The sequence below is a fragment of the Canis lupus genome, chromosome 8 (genome assembly GCF_048164855.1).
Source record: "Canis lupus baileyi chromosome 8, mCanLup2.hap1, whole genome shotgun sequence".
Classification (NCBI taxonomy): domain Eukaryota; kingdom Metazoa; phylum Chordata; class Mammalia; order Carnivora; family Canidae; genus Canis; species Canis lupus.
The window spans coordinates 68698248-68716484 of record NC_132845.1 but is presented as its reverse complement, the minus strand read 5'-3'; the positions used below and the strand labels follow the sequence as shown (position 1 = coordinate 68716484).

General features: G+C 53.8%; 1 protein-coding gene across 3 annotated transcripts; it reads left to right on the top strand.

The window, feature by feature from the left end:
* The first annotated feature begins 76 nt into the window (after positions 1-76).
* TFR2 (transferrin receptor 2) lies at positions 77-16856 on the top strand. Of its 3 annotated transcripts, none has more exons than XM_072837269.1 (19): positions 77-205; positions 1212-1272; positions 1521-1770; positions 1881-2067; positions 7212-7352; positions 7422-7536; positions 7643-7765; positions 8338-8454; positions 8586-8725; positions 9062-9225; positions 10019-10138; positions 10974-11056; positions 11135-11198; positions 11294-11361; positions 11466-11542; positions 11622-11706; positions 11795-12022; positions 12354-12494; positions 16562-16856. In XM_072837269.1, the coding sequence occupies exons 2-19, from the start codon at positions 1240-1242 to the stop codon at positions 16844-16846; spliced, it is 2421 nt and encodes an 806-aa protein (XP_072693370.1). In that variant the 5' UTR covers positions 77-205; positions 1212-1239; the 3' UTR covers positions 16847-16856. The 3 variants fall into 3 exon arrangements, with proteins under 3 accessions (XP_072693370.1, XP_072693369.1, XP_072693368.1); XM_072837268.1 differs by having other exon boundaries at positions 106-205; positions 1077-1272; XM_072837267.1 differs by lacking the exon at positions 77-205 and having other exon boundaries at positions 982-1272.
* Positions 16857-18237: the final 1381 nt, after the last annotated feature.

Below are 18237 nucleotides of genomic sequence, written 5' to 3'. Positions count from 1 at the left end.
AGCTTGGGTGGGGCCGGAGGCGGGCCCTGGGGTGGGCGGGGCCTCAGGTGGGCGGTGTCGCTTAAGGCCCAGAGGACCTGCAGCTCAGGTGACCCCCGCTGCGCTGCGTCTTCCCTCTCTGGACTCCTGGCGGCGGCAAGAATGGGGCGGGGACTGGGACCCTGGTGCACCCCAGCAGCTCCGAGCTTCTGAAGCTCCCAGTTTGGTAGGAGCTGAGGTTTCCCAAGGGAGACCTTGACACGGGGCCCCTGAGCCCTTCTATTCGAGAGCTACAGGTCTGGGGGGTCCTCGGTAGGGCTCGGGGACCGGCAGCCCTGCGTGAAATTGTGGGTGAAATTTAGCAGTTCGTGTCTGTGATATGTTCGTGGGGTGCCCAGACCCAAAAGAGTTAGAAATCAAGTCCTCCGGTCACCAAAGAGTCGCAGGTCCCCAGAGAAAACCATGAGTTGTAGGTCATCCAACTCTGCCCAGGCCTTGACCAGGACTCTTTCCACCAATGGCTGGTGGGCCTTGACCCACAGATCCAGGAGAACACCAACATGGAGCACTCACCAACATGGAGTCCTACTTGATCATATGCTCCCACCCATGCCCCTCCCTCCCCAGAAGTTAAGAGCCTGAGACCCACTTTTCAGGCTGATTCCAGCAAGACAGGCATCTGCATGGCCAGACCAACCCCCAGGTCACACCACTGTGGCAATTTCAGTTTAGGATCTCATGGAGGCAGGTGTCGGAACAGGGAACTGATGTGTTACAAGGCCTGGCTGGGCACTCAGTGGTGGGGCTGCGAGCCAGATGAGTTGAGGAGGAGCGAGGTTTTCACGGTGGGGAGCTTAGGAAGGGGTCCCCAAGGACACTGGGAGGGATGGTAGCTGGAGAGGGCATCCTTATCTTTGCCCTCCTCAGCCATCAGCCCCCCTCCCCCACCCCTGCCGGGAACTAGGAGGCCAAAGTCTGCCCCAAGGTAAAAAAAATTGATTGTTTTGCAGGGAGGGGGCAGGAGTGGGACCAGAGGGATTGGCAGGGGAGGGCACAGTGCCTCTTCTCAAGCTTGGGCTGGGGGTTCATATCTGCAGAGCTGGACTGAGGCCAGGACTGTGCCCCCACCCTTTTGCGGGGAGAAGAACGGCCTGGGCTCAGGCTGCCTGCCAGGGCTGATAAGGGGCCCTCTAGAGGCTCCCACAAACGGTTTATCACTGTGGGGGGAACAGCCTACAGGGCTCCGGAGGGGGCACGAGCATGGATCGACTTTGGGGTCTACTTCAGAGAACGGTAAGACCAAGTGAGCTGGGGGACAACTCTAGGCCTTCCCTTCAGGTCCTTCAGCCTCCTCCCAACCCCAAGGCTGGCCTGTCCACTCCCCACCTCCATCTCTTCCTCTCAGCTTGCCTCTCAGGACCCTCTCCCCTGCCTTATGCTCCTTTGGCACTCCAGAGTCACTACCCTTAGGGTCAGCCCCTGCCCCATCCCCCACAACTCTTTCCCCAGTCTCATTCCCCTCCATACCCCCCCCCCCACAGCAAAGGTTGTCCCCACGACCTTCTCAGACCATCTACAAGCGTGTGGAGGGCACCCAGCAGTGGCGCCTCGAGGAGGAAGAAGAAGACGGGGAGGAGGGGGCTGAGCCAGCAGTCCACTTCTGCCCCATGGAGCTCAGGGGCCCTGACCTGGGCTCTCGAACAGGGGGGCAAAGCCTCGGACTCTTGGCAGCAACAGGACGAAGGGCTGCCCCCTACCTCATCCTGACAGCCCTGCTGATCTTCACTGGGGGTGAGAGCCTTCCGTCCCCCCACCCCCCAACCAGTGAAGGGCCTGGGTTGAGGGGGTTTATGGAGTCCAGAGTGGGGCACAAGGAAAATCTCCATCTTGCCATCCTTCAGCTTTCCTTCTGGGCTATGTGGCCTTCCGAGGGTCCTGCCAGGCGTGTGGGGATGACGTGTTGGTGGTCAGTGAGGACATGAACTATGAGCCAGGCCCAGACTCCCACCAGGGCACACTGTACTGGAGCGACCTCCAGGCCATGTTCCTGCGGCTCCTGGGGGAGGGGCGCCTGGAGGACAGCATCAGGTAAGGATCAGCCTGCCCCCTTCCCGGCCCTTGAAAACCCCCACCCACTTGCTTGGACTCAGCCTCCCTCCCTCATCTCCCAGGCCCCTGAGGTGGGGTCCCTTCTGAGTCCTTCCACTTGCCTCCCTGACCTCCCTGTTCCAAGGTCCTAGGAAGGACGTCAGGTATTTGGAGCTGAGGGTAGGGAGGGTGCTCCGGATACTACATAGAGGGTTCTGTCCCTGAGCCTGGCACATGTGGGAGATGCAGGAGTTGACTGTCTCAGTGAGAGCTTAGGGCTTCAGTATCCAGACCGGAGGTGGGATGGATCCAGAAAAGTCCTGAATGCCACATCACAGAGCCTGGATTTTGACCTGTGGCTTGGGCGGGGGTGGGGGGGGGGTGCTCTGAGAAGGGACATTTTAAGGAGTCAGAAAAAAATGGAGCAAGCAAGTAAATGCATTTGTAGGCACAGACTATCCCCCTCCAAGACAGAGAGAGTGCAAGCCCAGAGCACAGCACAAGTAGATCGGGGTTTCTCTTGTTTTGCTGAGGTCACATCCCCCATCAGGAAGGAGCTGCCCAGGTAGGTCCAGAGAAGAGGTCAGGCCACCAGGAGCCCTCTCTTGGGTCAGGAATAGTATTTCAGTGGATTCTCCTGGGTTTTCTAAGTAGAAAGTCATCTAAGCTAGATGACTAGTGAGAGATACACAGCTTCTCTTTCAAAGCTTATACTTTTTATGTCTTTTTCATTGCTTATTGCATTAGAGGGGATGTGAATTTAGGTAATGATGACAGGAGATATGCCTATCTCCTGATTTTTGTAGGAATGTTTTTATATGAATTTGTTATTGAGTGTGAACTTTGCTGTAGATTCCGAATAGCTTTTTATTTTTTAATTTTTTATTTAAACAATTTTTTAAAATTTATTCATGAGAGACACACAGAGAGAGGCAGAGACACAGGCAAAGAGAGAAGCAGGTTCCACACAGAGAGCCCCATGTGGGACTCAGTCCCAGGACTCCAGGATCATGCCCTGGGCAGAAGGCAGACGTTCAACCACTGAGCCACCCAGGCGTCCCCCAGATAGGTTTTTAAAAGTGAATCAAGGAAGTTGCCTTCTACTCCTAGCTTCCTCTTTCTTCTTCTTAATGATCAGGAAAGGAGGGACAGGTTTGGATTTTTTTCAAATATTTTTCCAGAAGGTATTGAGATGATCACATGATGTTTCTGCTTTGATTTATGTTTGCATGTCTTAAATTTATGTTTCTGTAGTAACTGATACTGATAGATTTTCTTGTCTGAGATCAATGCCAAACTTGATCAAGGCGTACTATTACTCTTTGGATATCTTGCCCAAAGACCTTAGCTCTGTGGCATCAACAACATACAGGGCTTCTTATTTTCTTGAGCAACACTCAGTTGTTTGGGTACAGGCTGAGCAGGTGGACGGTTTGACAGGTCCCACGGTAAGGTGTGGCACTATGGATACCATCAGAGGGCTGGGAAGCAAGAGTGTGATGGTGAAGGGGAGCAAGCAAGGAAGTGATGCATGACTCCAGGATGGTTGGAGAAGGAAGAAATTGGACAATCTGGAGAACTCAATGTGGTTGAAGAGCAGGTGTAGTGAGGGTCAAGAAGTAAGCTGGAACCTGGACATGTAGTCAGAGAGTGGGATACTGGAACTTTGAAGATTTATCTGATAAACCATGTCCAATTTATCTTGATGTCCCCGGCACCTAGCACAGTGCCTGGCATTTAGTTGGTGTTCAGTGTATCCCGAGTGGATGAATATTCCAAGGTGGAATTCTGGGTAATGACAAGGCCAGTGTGGGTATGGCAAGGGAAATGAGTGGCTGGACTGACAGTGACACTGACAAGGTCATTCATTCATTTATCCACCAAATATTTTTGAGAACCTACTATGTGGCAGGTACTCAGTTAAGTAGGTGGGGGCGATAAAGCAGAGAACAAAAGTCTGGACCTTGTCCTTATGGAGGTTACAATCTATGGGGGAGACTCATTACTGAACTAATAATCTCATTCATTACTATATATTTATTTATTTTTTAAAAGATTTTATTTATTTATTCATGAGAGACACAGAGAGAGGGGCACAGACACAGGCAGAGGGAGAAGCAGGCTCCATGAAGGGAGCCTGATGTGGGACTCGATCCTGGGTCTCCAGGATCACGCCCTGGGGGCGCTAAACCACTGAGCCACCCGGGCTGCCCCCTTTTTTTTTTTTTTTAAGATTTTATTTTTTTAAAAGATTTTATATATATTTATTTTTTTTAATTTTTTTTTTTTTTTTTTTTTATGATAGTTACAGAGAGAGAGAGAGAGGCAGAGACACAGGCAGAGGGAGAAGCAGGCTCCATGCACCGGGAGCCCGACGTGGGACTTGATCCCGGGTCTCCAGGATCGCGCCCTGGGCCAAAGGCAGGCGCCAAACCGCTGCGCCACCCAGGGATCCCTTATATATATTTATTATTAGAATCACTGCTTTGAGGGAAAAGTAAAGGATGTGAGGAATAACCAGGAGGACTTAACTTAATTGAGGGGCCAGGGAAAGCTTCCTTGAGGAAGTGATGAGCTGAAGCCTGAAGGGTGAGTCATTCACCAGACAAAGAGAAGGTGGAAAAGCATTTCAGGTCAGAGAACAGCAGGTGCAAAGGGTCTGGGCTGGGAAATGGTAGCCTATTGGAAGAAGTAAATGAAGGTCTATATGGTTGTCTGAATGAGAGCAGAGGGGTCCAGTATCCAGACAGGAGGTGGGACAGACCCAGAAAAGCCTTGAATGCCACGTCATGGAGCTTGGTTTTTGACCTGTGGCCTTGGGGAGCTGCAGTGTCAAGGTGGATATGGCTCAGGCCCTAAAAGGTCTTAATAGCTATGCAAACTGCTTTGGATTTTATTCTAAGAGGAAAGAGAGAAAAATTAGAAATTTAAAACAATAGAGTATCACAAAAAAAAAAAAAAAAAAAAACAGAGTTTATGATACCCCTGTGATGATAGTTCAGTATCATCAGTGAAAGGCTTTTTTGGTTTTGTTTTTTCAAGATTTTATTTTTATTTTTTAAAATATTTTATTTATTCATGAGAGACACAGAGAAGCAGAGACATGGGGAGAGGGGGAAGCAGGCTCCTTGAGGGGAGCCCAATGTGGGACTCAATGTGGGACTTGATCTCAAGACTCCCTGAGCTAAAGGCAGACGTTCAACCACTGAGCCACACGGGCATCCCTAAAGATTTTATTTTTAAATAATCTGTACACACAACATGGGGCTCGAACTTATAACCCTGAGACCAAGAGCTACGTGCTCTATGGACTGAGCCAGCCAGGCACCCTAGTGAAGGGCTTTTTTGTTTAATTTCCAGCCCTAACCCTGAGCACTCCTCCCTGCACCCTCCCCCAGAAGCACCTCATTTGATGCGTTTCACGTGTACCTTTAAATTCATGTGTCGCTTTATCGTATAGGTAATGTTTTACATGCATATATAGGTTTTTCAAGACATTTATACAAAAATATTTTTTATACACAAATATTTGTATAAAATCCTTTATGTTCCTTATTTTTAAAGTGAAGTCATATGGAGGGACACCTGGGTGGCTCAGTGGTTGAGCATCTGCTTTTGGCTCAGGTCATGATCCTGGGGTTCTAGGATCGAGTCCCACATCAGGCTCCTTGTGGGGAGCCTGCTTCTCCCTCTGCCTGTGTCTCTGCCTCTCTCTCTCTGTCTCTCATAAATAAATAAATCTTAAAAAAAAAATAAATAAAAGTTAAGCCATATGGAAAAATATAAGGAAGAAATTTTTTTAAAAAATCACTCCAAGACCCATTACTCAAATATAGCTATCTCTAGTGTGTGTTTTTAATTTTGATAAGCTTTTTTTTAACTGAATACCTGGTTTTCAAGGTCTGTCTATGTTGCAGTGTGTACATCTAATTTATTGTTAGGCACAGGAATCCACACTGTGCATCATGTATTTTATGAAAATGCACTGACTGACGCAGTTTTGGAGCTCCTGGATCGGATCAGGAGGGGGTGGCAGGAATGGTACTGAGAAAGCTGAGGCGACCGTGGGGTCATGAGTACAGGAGTCCTTTTGAGAGCTGAAGGGTGGTGGCTGAGACTACAGTACACCCTGCACGTGGGTTTTGAAATGGTGACACAAAGTGAGTGGACCATGATTTAGAGAGGAAAATGCTAAGCCAGATGCCAAAGTCCTTGATGAAATGGGTCAAGTGACCAATTGGCTGGAAGAGGGGCAGAGGAGGGGATCACTGGATGGCACAGGCTTCAAAGGAAGAGAGGTTTACTGGAGGAGAAATGGCCAGAAATTCCAATAGTGGAGTCGAGAGGCTGCCTCCACTCCAAGCCCGGGGTGTATGGGAACCTGAGTTCTCTCCCGAGCCCCATAGGAGACCTGGCCTCTCAAGGGACAATTGGGTTTTTGCCAACGCAAAAGGTAGAGAGGTATTTAAAGTTGATGCTGAGGAGGGAGGAGTCTGCCTTGGAGAGCACACAGATGAAGTGGGTTGGTCAGGAGGCCATGAGGCCTGAGGCGCAGCCTATGGCTGGGGCGGGAGGGCAGCACAGGAGGGGCTCACGGGACAAAAGGCTCACTAGTTAGGTGGTAACTATGGAAAAAGACACACGGTGAGGTCTCCAAGACCGGGGACCCCACTATCACACCAGTAACCATAGCGTAATATGTCTCGTGAGGCGCAGCTGGAAGAGGGGGGAGATGAAGGGCCGCCTCTGCCCCCTTAGTCCTTTGGAAGAAAAGTATTTTCAGGTAAGGGGCAGAGCACAGGCCAGTGTGCATATGTGTGTGGGGGGGTGGGGGGCAGCAGGTAAATCTATCTGGTGAGTTTGGCCTGAGCCAGGAAAAACCTAAGGGACGGTGGGCCGGACACCAGGTTGTTGGAAGCTAAGGTTTGAAGCAGGAGTCCATAGAGATGCTCAGTCACAGCCACAGCCCGGGTGATGGGATGGATGGCGATGGCAGGGTCAGAGAGAGGCTTAGGAGACCCTCACAGCCCACGACCAGGGCGACCCCACGTCTCTGGCACCATTTCTTCCTCCCTCCCTCTCCTCCAGGGGCAGAGAAGTCCCTCTCCCCTTCCGCGCCCCCAATCCCCCCTCTTCCCGCTCAGGCAAACAAGCCTTCGGAAAAGGATGGCTGGCTCGGCTGGGATGGCGGCTCTGGCTCAAGACATCCGCGAGGCGCTCTCGAGCCAAAAGCTGGACCACGTGTGGATGGACACGCACTACGTGGGGCTGCAGTTTCCGGACCCGTGAGTGCGCGCGGGGGGCGCGGGGGGCGCGGGGGGCGCGCGGGGACGCTCACCACCTCTGCTCTTCAGGGCTCATCCCAATACCCTGCACTGGATCGGTGCGGCGGCCGGGACGCTCGGGGAGCCCCTGCCGCTGGAGGACCACGACGTCTACTGTCCCTACAGCGCCACGGGCAACGCCACGGTGAGCGCCTCGTGTGCCGCCCCCAGGACGGGGGCAGCGCGCGCCCTTTCCCGGGTGGCGGAGGAGGGACCTGGAGAGCACACCCCCTCGTCCTCCCCGTCCCCAGGGAGAGCTGGTGTACGCCCACTACGGGCGGCCGGAAGACCTGCAGGACCTGCGGGCCCGGGGCGTGGAGCCGGCGGGGCGCCTCCTGCTGGTGCGCTTGGGAGAGATCAGCTTCGCCCAGAAGGTGAGGCTCCCAGGAAGGAGCGGGGAGGGCGCAGGGCTGGGGAACAAGAAGATAGGGTAGGGGCCGATGGGAAGCGTCCAGAAGCCTGTCAGAGAGAGAAAAGGAAGAACCAAGTGGGTCATAAGAAAAAGTTGGTGGGAGGCGGGGGTTGCCAGATGGCTCAGTCAGTTAAGCATCCCAGGGTCCTGGAATCGAGTCCCTCACAGAGCTCCCTGCTCAGCGAGAAGTCTGCTTCTCCCTCACCTACTCCTTTCGCTTGTGCTCTCTCTCTCTATTAAATAAATAAATAAAATCTTTTAAAAAGATAAAATTTTAAAAAAGGAAATGTTGGTGGGAAACAATCAGGAGGTTGGGATGGGTACCAAACACGGCGGAATGCAGAGGACAGTGGGGCTTGAGGGATGCCAAGGCACTGTGGGAAGGTGAGGGTCGGGTGGTACCCAGAGCCTCTCTGTGGTTCCGTAAGAGCAGAGTAGAGGCAGTGCCATTTCACTTTTACTTGCTTCTCCTGCCCTTATAAATTAGTTTTCCCCCCAGGTTGAAGGAGTCCATTACCCACTTCCCTTCCCCAGGTGGCCAGTGCCCAAGACTTTGGGGCCCAAGGAGTGCTCATATACCCTGATCCAGCTGACTTCTCCCAGGATCCACACAAGCTCGGCCTGTCCAGCCACAGGGCTGTGTATGGACATGTGAGTCTGGGGGTGGCCACCTGGGGATTCTTGGGATCCCAAAAACTATACCTCCTTGTCTGGGATGAGGCTGGCAAGCTACTCCTGGAGACCAGCTCATAGCTTCAGTGCAGACACTCCTTTCCTCACAGGTACACCTGGGAACTGGGGACCCCTACACGCCTGGCTTCCCTTCCTTTAATCAAACTCAGTTCCCCCCAGTGCAGTCCTCTGGCCTCCCTAACATCCCAGCCCAGCCTATCAGCGCGGACATTGCCTCCCTCCTGCTGAGGTGAGGGGCCTTTGGAAATCAGGAGGGGAGGAGGGAGATGTAGCTAGTCTGTAAAGTGCTTTTGGGTGAACTGGAAAAAGATGAATCTGGGTGGGGACAGCCTCACGCCAGGGCCCACTGTCTGGTGAGTGGAGCTCTAGCTGGATATCACACCCACCTCCGTTGGGCACCTCTGGGCAGGACATAACCTGCACAGCTGTCCAAAGCAGTGGGCAGAGTGTAGAAGTAGAGCTAGGGCCAGAAGATGGGAGGGAAAGAGCAAAGAGGGAGCTCTGGGCTCTTCTACAGCCTGGGCTCTCTGCCACTTCCAACTCTTTCTGCCCCGTCTCTCTCCAGGAAGCTCCAAGGCCCTGTGGCCCCCCAGAAATGGCAGGGGCGCCTCCTAGGCTCCCCTTATCACCTGGGCCCTGGGCCAGGCTTGCACCTCAGAGTCAACAACCACAGGGTCTCCACCCCCATCAGCAACATCTTTGGCTGCATTGAGGGCCGCTCAGAGCCAGGTGTGCCAGTGTGGCCCAGCATTACCCTACAGCCTGCAGGAAGGGGGCCCCACTTATAAACCCTGGATAGAGACGGTGCTGGAGTGGGAAGCCCCAGGGGAGTGGCCAAGAGCTGTGCTCAGTGGTGGGGGTTGGGGGGTGGGGGGCAGCAGGGCTTAGCAGGGAGGGAGGCTGGCAAGTTGAGGCCGATCTGGGATCGAGGGGGATGGCAGGGAGTAGATACCATAGTCGAATCTGTCCAGAGACAGAACTCTGTGTGGTAGTGAGCTCCCTAGCACCAGAGGTGAGCAAGCATGAGTTGGGTGATATTATAGCATGAACGAGGGTTCACATGAGATAGATGAACCTTTCAAGCCTAACTGGATGAGGATGGTGGTGGGCAATAAAAGTGGGTTCTTGAGCCGAAGAGTATGGTACCTACAAACACTGAGGGAGAGACACAGGGGGGCCCGCAATGCGGCTCACAGGAGACTGCTGGGGCCCAGGTTGGGGTGGATTAGAGAGAAGCGTGAAGGAGGAAAACCTCTCAGGACTTGTGTGGACATGGCCGACCAAGGAGGTAATGGAATCCAGAAAGAGGCCAGGCACCCTGCTGAAGGAGCAGGCCATCCAGGCAAGGCCAAGGGGAGGAGAGGCACTCCTTTAGGACAGCAGGGATCACTGGGCTGGGAGGTGGAGACTGGGGGGGGGGGGGGGCAGAAATGGTGGTGAGCTCCCACCAGCACAGACCCTCCTAGACGTTCTCTGGGTACTGCCATGTAAGGACAGAGACCCCAAACCTCCCCTCCTGCAGATCACTATGTGGTCATTGGGGCCCAGAGGGATGCGTGGGGCCCAGGAGCGGCCAAGTCTGCTGTGGGGACAGCCATACTTCTGGAGCTGGTGCGGACTTTTTCTTCCATGGTGAGCAATGGTAAGGTCAGGGCCTGGGCCGGGCAGCTGGGGCTGTGGCCCGAGCCAGGACAGGGCAGAGAGGTGGTCAGGAGCACAGGCTAGAGGCACTGAGCACGTGGCCACTTAGACCTGGTCTGCAAACCTGGCTTCTCCACATCCCAGCTGCATGGCCCTGGGCAAGTCACTTTACTTCTGTCTCCTTTGTCCAAACAAAGAGTAAATTTGACCCCCTAGCAACGCCTGGGGTAGGGGCACTGACTCCTCCCGCTCAGTTGAAAATCTGCATGTGAGGGGACCCAAACAGTTCAAAACCAGGTTCAAGGGCCAATGATAATAATAGTCCTTGGTCTGAGTGAAGAACTAAGCAGGAGACTGCATATGAAAGCAATCACTGTGGGTCCCTGGGTGGTTCAGTGGATTGGCGCCTGCCTTTAGCCCAGGTGTGATTCTGGAGTCCCGGGATTGGGTCCCACATCAGGCTCCCTGCGTGGAGCCTGCTTCTCCCTCTGCCTGTGTCTCTGCCTCTCTCTCTCTCTCTCTCTCTGTGTGTCTCTCATGAATAAACAAAATAAAATCTGAAAGAAAGAAAGAAAGAAAGAAAGAAAGAAAGAAAGAAAGAAAGAAAGAAAGAAATAAAGAAAGAAAGAAAGAGAGAAAGAAAGAAAGGAAAAGAAAAAGAAAGAAATCTCCATCGCTGTTATGGTTGAGTCAGGGCAGACCAGGTGAGCTGGGCTGGGCTGGGGGCTTGGTGGGAGGGACAGAGAGACCCTAAGGAAGCAGGACAGAAGAAGACAAAGATAGGTCTTTGTTTGGCCTCCAGCGGAGCCCATCCTCCTGACCCACTATGCTTCCAGGCTTCCAGCCCCGCAGGAGTCTTCTTTTCATCAGCTGGGACGGAGGGGACTTCGGGAGTGTGGGCTCCACAGAGTGGCTGGAGGTAATGTGGGGTCCAGAGCAGGGAGTCGGGCAGTGGGAAGAGGTGAGGGGGTTTCAACTCCACATCTCTCACCCACAGGGCTACCTCAGCGTGCTGCATCTCAAAGCCGTGGTCTATGTGAGCCTGGACAATGCAGTGCTGGGTGAGTGGGGGCATTGCCACCAGCTGGGCCCGCTCTGGTGCACCCTGGCCTCGAGGCCAAGCCTGGAGCCTGGCATCCCTTCTCCCTCTCTGCAGGAGACGACAAGTTCAATGCCAAGACCAGCCCCCTTCTGATCAGCCTCATAGAGAACATCCTGAAGCAGGCAAGAGCCTGGCCAAGAGCAGGGGATAAAGGGAAGCTGGTGGCAGCCAGGGGATGAAGGGAAGCTGGTGGCAGCCTGACCGGTGCCCCCTACCCTGCCCCCAGGTGGACTCTCCTAACCGCAGCGGGCAGACCCTCTATGAGCAGGTGGTGTTCAACAATCACAGCTGGGATGCTGAAGTGTAAGTTGGGATGAGGAGGCGGGGAGGATGTTGCGGGAGGTGGTGAAACCACAGAGCATTCCCCACTGCCCACTCCCAGGATCCGGCCACTGCCCATGGACAGCAGTGCCTATTCCTTCACGGCCTTTGCGGGGGTCCCTGCCGTCGAGTTCTCCTTCACGGAGGTGAGACTTCCTGGCCCTGCCCCAGAGCAGCCGCCCCTCCGCCTGTCTGCACCATGCCCCTGCGCCAGCCCGCGCCCTGTCCCGGCAGGATGGCCAGGCGTACCCGTTCCTGCACACGAAGGACGACACGTATGAGAACCTACACAGGGTGCTGCGGGGCCGCCTGCCCGCCGTGGCCCAGGCTGTGGCCCAGCTCGCTGGGCAGCTCCTCATCCGTCTAAGCCACGATCACCTGCTGCCTCTGGACTTTGGCCGCTACGGGGACGTGGTCCTCAGGCACATCGGCAGCCTCAACGAGTTCTCTGGGGACCTGAAGGTCCGACATAACAACCCTGCTCCTGGCTTCTGGGGGTGGGGGGCGTTATATCCTCTCAAAGTATTGCAGGGTCCAGAGGTCTGGCCCCTCCTCCCCACAGCCCTTAGGGTCTAATCCCCTCGGGCAACCTGGCCCCTTTACTCCTGCCCCGGGACCCAGCTGGTACCCTCCCAACCGCCCAGGTTTTCTTCCTTCTCCCAGCATTCCCCCCCATATCCCTCTCCTCCCGCCAGCCCTAGGGTCCCAGCCCCATCCTCCAGTACCTGGACCCACAGCCTAGGCCGGGGCCCTAGCCGCTGTGTGCGGCCCCAGCATGCGTCTCCACCCTCAGGCCCGTGGGCTGACCCTCCAGTGGGTGTACTCGGCGCGAGGGGACTACATCCGGGCGGCCGAGAAGCTGCGAAAGGAGATCTACAGCTCGGAGGAGAGCGACGAGCGGCTGATGCGCATGTACAACGTGCGCATCATGCGGGTGAGACCCCACTGCGCCCCCTCCGCTGTGCGCTCCTGTCCCCTCTCTCCGCCTTTATTTTGACCCTGTCCTCGGCCCCCAGTCCTGGGCGCAGCGCTCACAGACCGGCCAGGCTGGAGCGGCCACTGAGGCCCCACAAAGTGATGAAAATGACAGGGAGGGCCGGCTGCTTGGCGGACTACTTGGCAGACTACTTGGCAGACCACGTGGCAGAACTGGGACAAACCCCGGTCTCCTCCCTGCCCGCCCCAAGAGCCTTCCACTGCCTCTTCACCCCTCTGGAGGGAAAAAGCGTGGACTCAGTTGTCCACAGTACTAGTGGCACAAGCTTATGGCCCAGGAGGGGCAAAGGCTTAAGACATTCAGAGCAAGGAGAGCTTTCTTCCTCTGGTAATAAGATGGGTGAAGCCCAGAGAGGCTGCCTGGAGGAGGTGTCAGAATAAGTTCCACAAGATCCTTGGCTAACCCCTCATGCTTAGTTTTGTTGTTGTTGATTTTTAAATTTATTCATGAGAGACACAGAGAGAGGCAGAGACATAGGCAGAGGGAGAAGCAGGCTCCTTGTGGGGAGCCTGATGTGGGACTCCATCCCAGGATCCCAGGATCACACCATGAGCCAAAAGCAGAGGCTTAACCACTGAGCCACCCAGGTCTCCCCCCCCTGCTTAGTTTTTAATGCTTTGCAACCCTCACTTCATCTCCTGTTCCAACTCCTCCACTTCCTTCCATTTCTTTATCCTGAGTACTCAACCTGCCACCCATTGATTTTGGGAAATGGGATAAGTAGGGACTGTGGGAATGGGGAAAAGTCTACAGGGTGAAATTATAAGTAGGACCATCCCCCGTGAGTGTAGGGTGGACAGGGAACCCATAGTGTATAATGACTGGTTTTAGAACATGTCTGCCATGTTTTGTTTTCCCCCTTATGTCCCTCCCTGTTTCCCTTGGCATCACTCATTCCTTCTTTCTGTTCACAAACCCACCTCTCTTGCTCTTTCATCCTTGCCCCTTTCTCCTGATCCCCCTCACTCTACTCTCTGCATCTGCAGTTTCCTCTTCCTCCCCCACGTCGTGACCTCTCCATCTCCCCTTTGCTTTGTCTCCTCCACTGAGGTGACCCTGTGGGTGAGACAAGAGATTGGGCACAGTTCATTCCCATTCACAGGTCTTGCTTTAACCTCTGCTGTGCCAGACTCCAGGAACACAAAAAGATTCTCACCTCACCCGGCCCCCAAAGTTACCACGTGCCCCTTAGGGAATAAAGGGCACCTGTGCGTAAGGGGCATGATTCAGACTCAGGGCTGGAGAGTACAAGATTCAGGGCTTCAGAAGGAGCAGCATAGAGCTGGACCAGACCCAGGGAACTTTGTGGCTCTAGACCAGGGGTTGGGAAACTATAGCCACTTGGCCAAATTTGGCCTGCTACCTGTTTCTGCAAATAAAGCTTCATGGAAATACAGGCATGCTCATTGATTTTCATATTGTCCATGGCTGCTTTTGTGCTAGCTATGGTGGCCAAATTGAGTGCAACAGAAACAATATGGCCTGCAAAGCCAAAAATATTCACTATCTGGATTTTTGCAGAAAAAGTTTTCTAACCCCTGCTTTAGACTATGACATTGGTCTTGAAGAACGGACAGAACTTGAGTTGGTGCAAAGTAAAGATATTTCAGTGGAGAGACCCAGAGTAAGGGTGTGGTGGCGAAATAGGCCTGGCTGTCCTTGGGAGCAGGGCTTGGACCCGATGAGCCAGAACAGAAGCCTATGGAGAAGCAGAGGGGAGAGGTACACTGAACAGTGGGATAGAAATTGGGGGGTTAGATGATCAGAGATCATCCTTGAATGTCAGGATGAGAAATTTGGATTTTTAGGGTCTGGGTATCAAGGAAATTAGGACGGTGTTTGAGCAGGGAGGTGATGTGGGCGAAGTGGAGTTTTAGGAAGGATTTGGTCAGAGTGCAAATGATGAAGAGGGAATGAAGTTAGTGATGGCCGAACTCTGGATGAGAGTGGCAGATGGCAGTAGATGCCACCTGTGGGTGAGGAGACTGGAATGAAGTGAGACATGTGGAAGGAAAATGGACAGACAAGGTGTTGAGGGAAGAGGAGGAGGAAAACCATAGCAGCTGCCACTTACCGAGGGCTGCCATGTGCTTGCACTCAGCTTCATTTTCTCTCCCAGGACTCCCCCTGCAAATCTTGTGAGGGCTAGTCTTGTACAAAGATAACTCACCCAAGATCGTAGGGACTTGTGGAGCCCAAATCAGAAACCAGGCAGTCTGAGACCATAGCCTGTGCTCATCCCACTCATGTACACTTTTGGGGCTGAGAGGTTGGCACCTGGGGAGATTGTGGCGCTCCTGAGGAATCGTGGGTGCAAGGGTCAGGTTTCTTTTTCTTTCTTTCTTTCTTTCTTTCTTTCTTTCTTTCTTTCTTTCTTTCTTTCTTTCTTTCTTTCTTTCTTTTTTAATTTTTATTTATTTATGATAGTCACACAGAGAGAGAGAGAGAGAGAGAGAGAGGCAGAGACACAGGCAGAGGGAGAAGCAGGCTCCATGCACCAGGAGCCCGACGTGGGATTCGATTCTGGGTCTCCAGGATCGCGCCCTGGGCCAAAGGCAGACGCTAAACCGCTGCGCCACCCAGGGATCCCTCTTTCTTTCTCTTTCTTTCTTTCTTTCTTTCTTTCTTTCTTTCTTTCTTTCTTTCTTTCTTCTTTCTCTTTCTTCTTTTATTGTGAGAGAAAGCATGCACTTGTGTGAGCAGGGGGGAGTAGCAGAGGGAGACACTAGAGCAGACTCCATGCTGACCACAGAGCTGGACTTGGAGCTCAATCTCACAACCCTGAGATCATGACGTGAGCCGAAAACTAGAGTCAAACAGTTAACCAGCTGAGCCACCCAGGCACGCCTAGGGTCAGGTTTTATTTTTTATTTTTTTTATTTTTATTTTTTTAAAGATATGCATTTCTTTTTTTTTTATTTTTTTTAATTTTTATTTATTTGTGATAGTCACAGAGAGAGAGAGAGAATGAGGCAGAGACACAGGCAGAGGGAGAAGCAGGCTCCATGCACCGGGAGCCTGACGTGGGACTCGATCCCGGGTCTCCAGGATCGCGCCCTGGGCCAAAGGCAGGCGCCAAACCGCTGCGCCACCCAGGGATCCCAGGGTCAGGTTTTAGAAGTTGGTGCCCACATGTGTGTGAGGCTGTGTAAGTTACTCTGTACCCAGTGGGGTAGGTCCAGGAGGGTGGAGGGCAAGATTCCAGTGGATGATTTGTCAAGCAGGCTTGGCAGTTCTCCTCAAAAGGTCCTGACTGCAGCCAGGGGTATGGATGAGCCCTTGGCATGAAAGATGGAGGACTTGAGAAGAAATGAACCTGTAAGCCTAGAGAGTCCGATTCTACTGGAGAGGCACCCAGGCCATGTCATCAAAAGGTTCCCCAAGTGATTCTAATTAGTAGCCAGGCTTCAGAACCAATGGACTGCACATAGGAGAAGAGCAGAGGGTGGAGGCTGAGCCTTGGGGCTGCCCACAGGTGGGGAGTGGAAGGAACCAGAGGGAGTGGAAGAAAGTTAGGAGAATTGAGGGAGGAGAGAGGCCCCCTCAGGAAAGATGAACAGCATCTGAGTCACGCAGGGAGGACAGAGTCCGGCACTTCATTAGGACTGGCCTGTCCCCTTGACCTTTGGGCTGTGGACATTGGTGGTGGTGATGGGGAATGCGTGGGGTGTAGGAAAGTCTGGAAGAGCAGGATAGGTTGTTCTTTGAGGCTTCAGCTGGGTAAGTGAATGCGTGAAGACTGGGGAGAGACGCGGGTTTGGAGGCTTAAGGCTTAGAAGCGAATGGAACCCAAAACACAGCAGGAGGATGCATCCTACCTGGCTGCTGGTGACCTCAAAGGATGGCCGCTCGGCATTGGGTGGCCAAGGGGAGTGGGACTTAAAGAAGCTGCTCTGCATTGTCTGCTAGGCGCGAACGAGGGAGGTCCCCAGCTGGGTTTGGAATTGCTGTTAAACCTGCCCTCTGGCGGCCCCCACCCCGACCTGATCCCCTTCTTGGCGCAGGTGGAGTTCTACTTCCTGTCCCAGTACGTGTCACCGGCCGACTCCCCGTTCCGCCACATTTTCCTGGGCCGCGGAGACCACACGCTGGGCGCGCTGCTAGACCACGTGCGGCTGCTGCGCTCGGATGGCTCCGGAGACCCGGGGGCCTCCCCCTCCCAGGTGACTCCGGGTCTGGGCTTCCAGGAGAGCCGCTTCCGACGCCAGCTGGCCCTGCTCACCTGGACGCTGCAGGGGGCCGCCAATGCACTTAGTGGGGACGTCTGGAACATCGATAACAACTTCTGAGGCCCCGGGGCGGGGGGGTGGGGGGGGTGGGGGGCAGGGCTGGGGGGGTGGGGGGGGGTGGGGGGCAGGGCTGGGGGGCATGTGCCCCCAGCTCCTGCCTGGAGCTCCTGCCTCCCCGTTAGTATTTTCTGGGTGAGGGAGGTGCCTAGTACCACCTCTCATTGCTGACCTATTTCTCATTGGCCTTTCCCATCTCTGCAAAGGGCCCAGCCAAGGTGCGGGCTCAGACACCCACACCCTGGCCCCACAGTATAGGAGTCGGTGAGCAGTGCCTTCCACAGTGGGCCGGCAATACAGTCAGCTAATCTGAGAGCCTCCGCTCCCTCACTGCACAGCCCCTTACCCTTCGGGAGAGGGCCCCCCCTGTGGAAGGTTTCCTGGGCCCTGGCACATAGCTAGCCCTCTTGCTGGGAGAATGGCTGAAACCACAGCCTAGAGCCCCAGCAGGTGGTCTGTGGCAGGAGAGGCTGGGGTTTGGACCTTAATAAACCATCTGGTGACTTCTTGTTTATAGGCACCTTTGTGCTTCCTTACCTTTACTCCACCCTGTCATCCCACCCCTGAGACAAGGAAGGGTTGGTTGGGCAGAAGGGTGAGAGATGTAAATAGGAATGCTGTCTCCATGAGGAAAACTCTGAGCTGCTCTGTCATGTGAGAAAATAAGGGGGGCCCTTCTCCAAAGACCATCATGGGGTGGGGAGCTGACTCTACCTTCTCCTGAGAGCTGGGATGACTATGTAATTGGCAAGGCCTCTTGTTCAAAAGGTGTGAACAGAACTGTTTTCTTCCTTACAGTCTTCCAACCTGTCACGTGGATTTTAATTTGCTATTTAATGTCCAGATCTTCAGAGGGAAATACCTTGGGGCAGAGCCCCATAGACACTCAAGAGTTCTGCCCCACAACTTGGTATGGATGGCGCATGTGCCAGACCCTGACTGTGACCCAGAACCTCCCTGTGCCTGGGCCCAGACCCCTGCTGGGAAAGGAGCATAACAGCCATCTCTGGGTGGGGGCAGGGAGCTGGCAGGTGAGAAGCCATCCAGGGGAGGCAGGACCCCCAGCACATTCTCCATTGTCCCATCGGCTTTTGCTTCCAAAACATACATTCAAGGGTAAAGATCATTGATAATTTTTCTTTTCTCTTTCTTTTTTTTTTTTTTTTAAGATTTTATGTGTTTGTTCATGAGAGACACACAGAGAGAGGCAGACACAGGCAGAGGGAGAAGCAGGCTTCATGCAGGGAGCCTAATGTGGGACTCTATCCCAGGACCAGGATCATGCCCTAAGCCAAAGGCAGATGCTCAACAGCTGCACCCAGGCACCCCAGATCATTGAGAATTTCAAGATGGTGACCACAGAGCATTAACTGCCAAATGCGGGGCCACCTGAG

Coding starts and splice junctions, on each gene's coding strand:
- TFR2 (XM_072837269.1), top strand. CDS start 1,240: ATGGATCGACTTTGGGGTCTACTTCAGAGAACG. Junction 8,455..8,585: donor ACAGGGCTGTGTATGGACAT/GTGAGTCTGGGG, acceptor CTTTCCTCACAG/GTACACCTGGGAACTGGGGA. Junction 10,139..10,973: donor TTCTTCCATGGTGAGCAATG/GTAAGGTCAGGG, acceptor CTATGCTTCCAG/GCTTCCAGCCCCGCAGGAGT.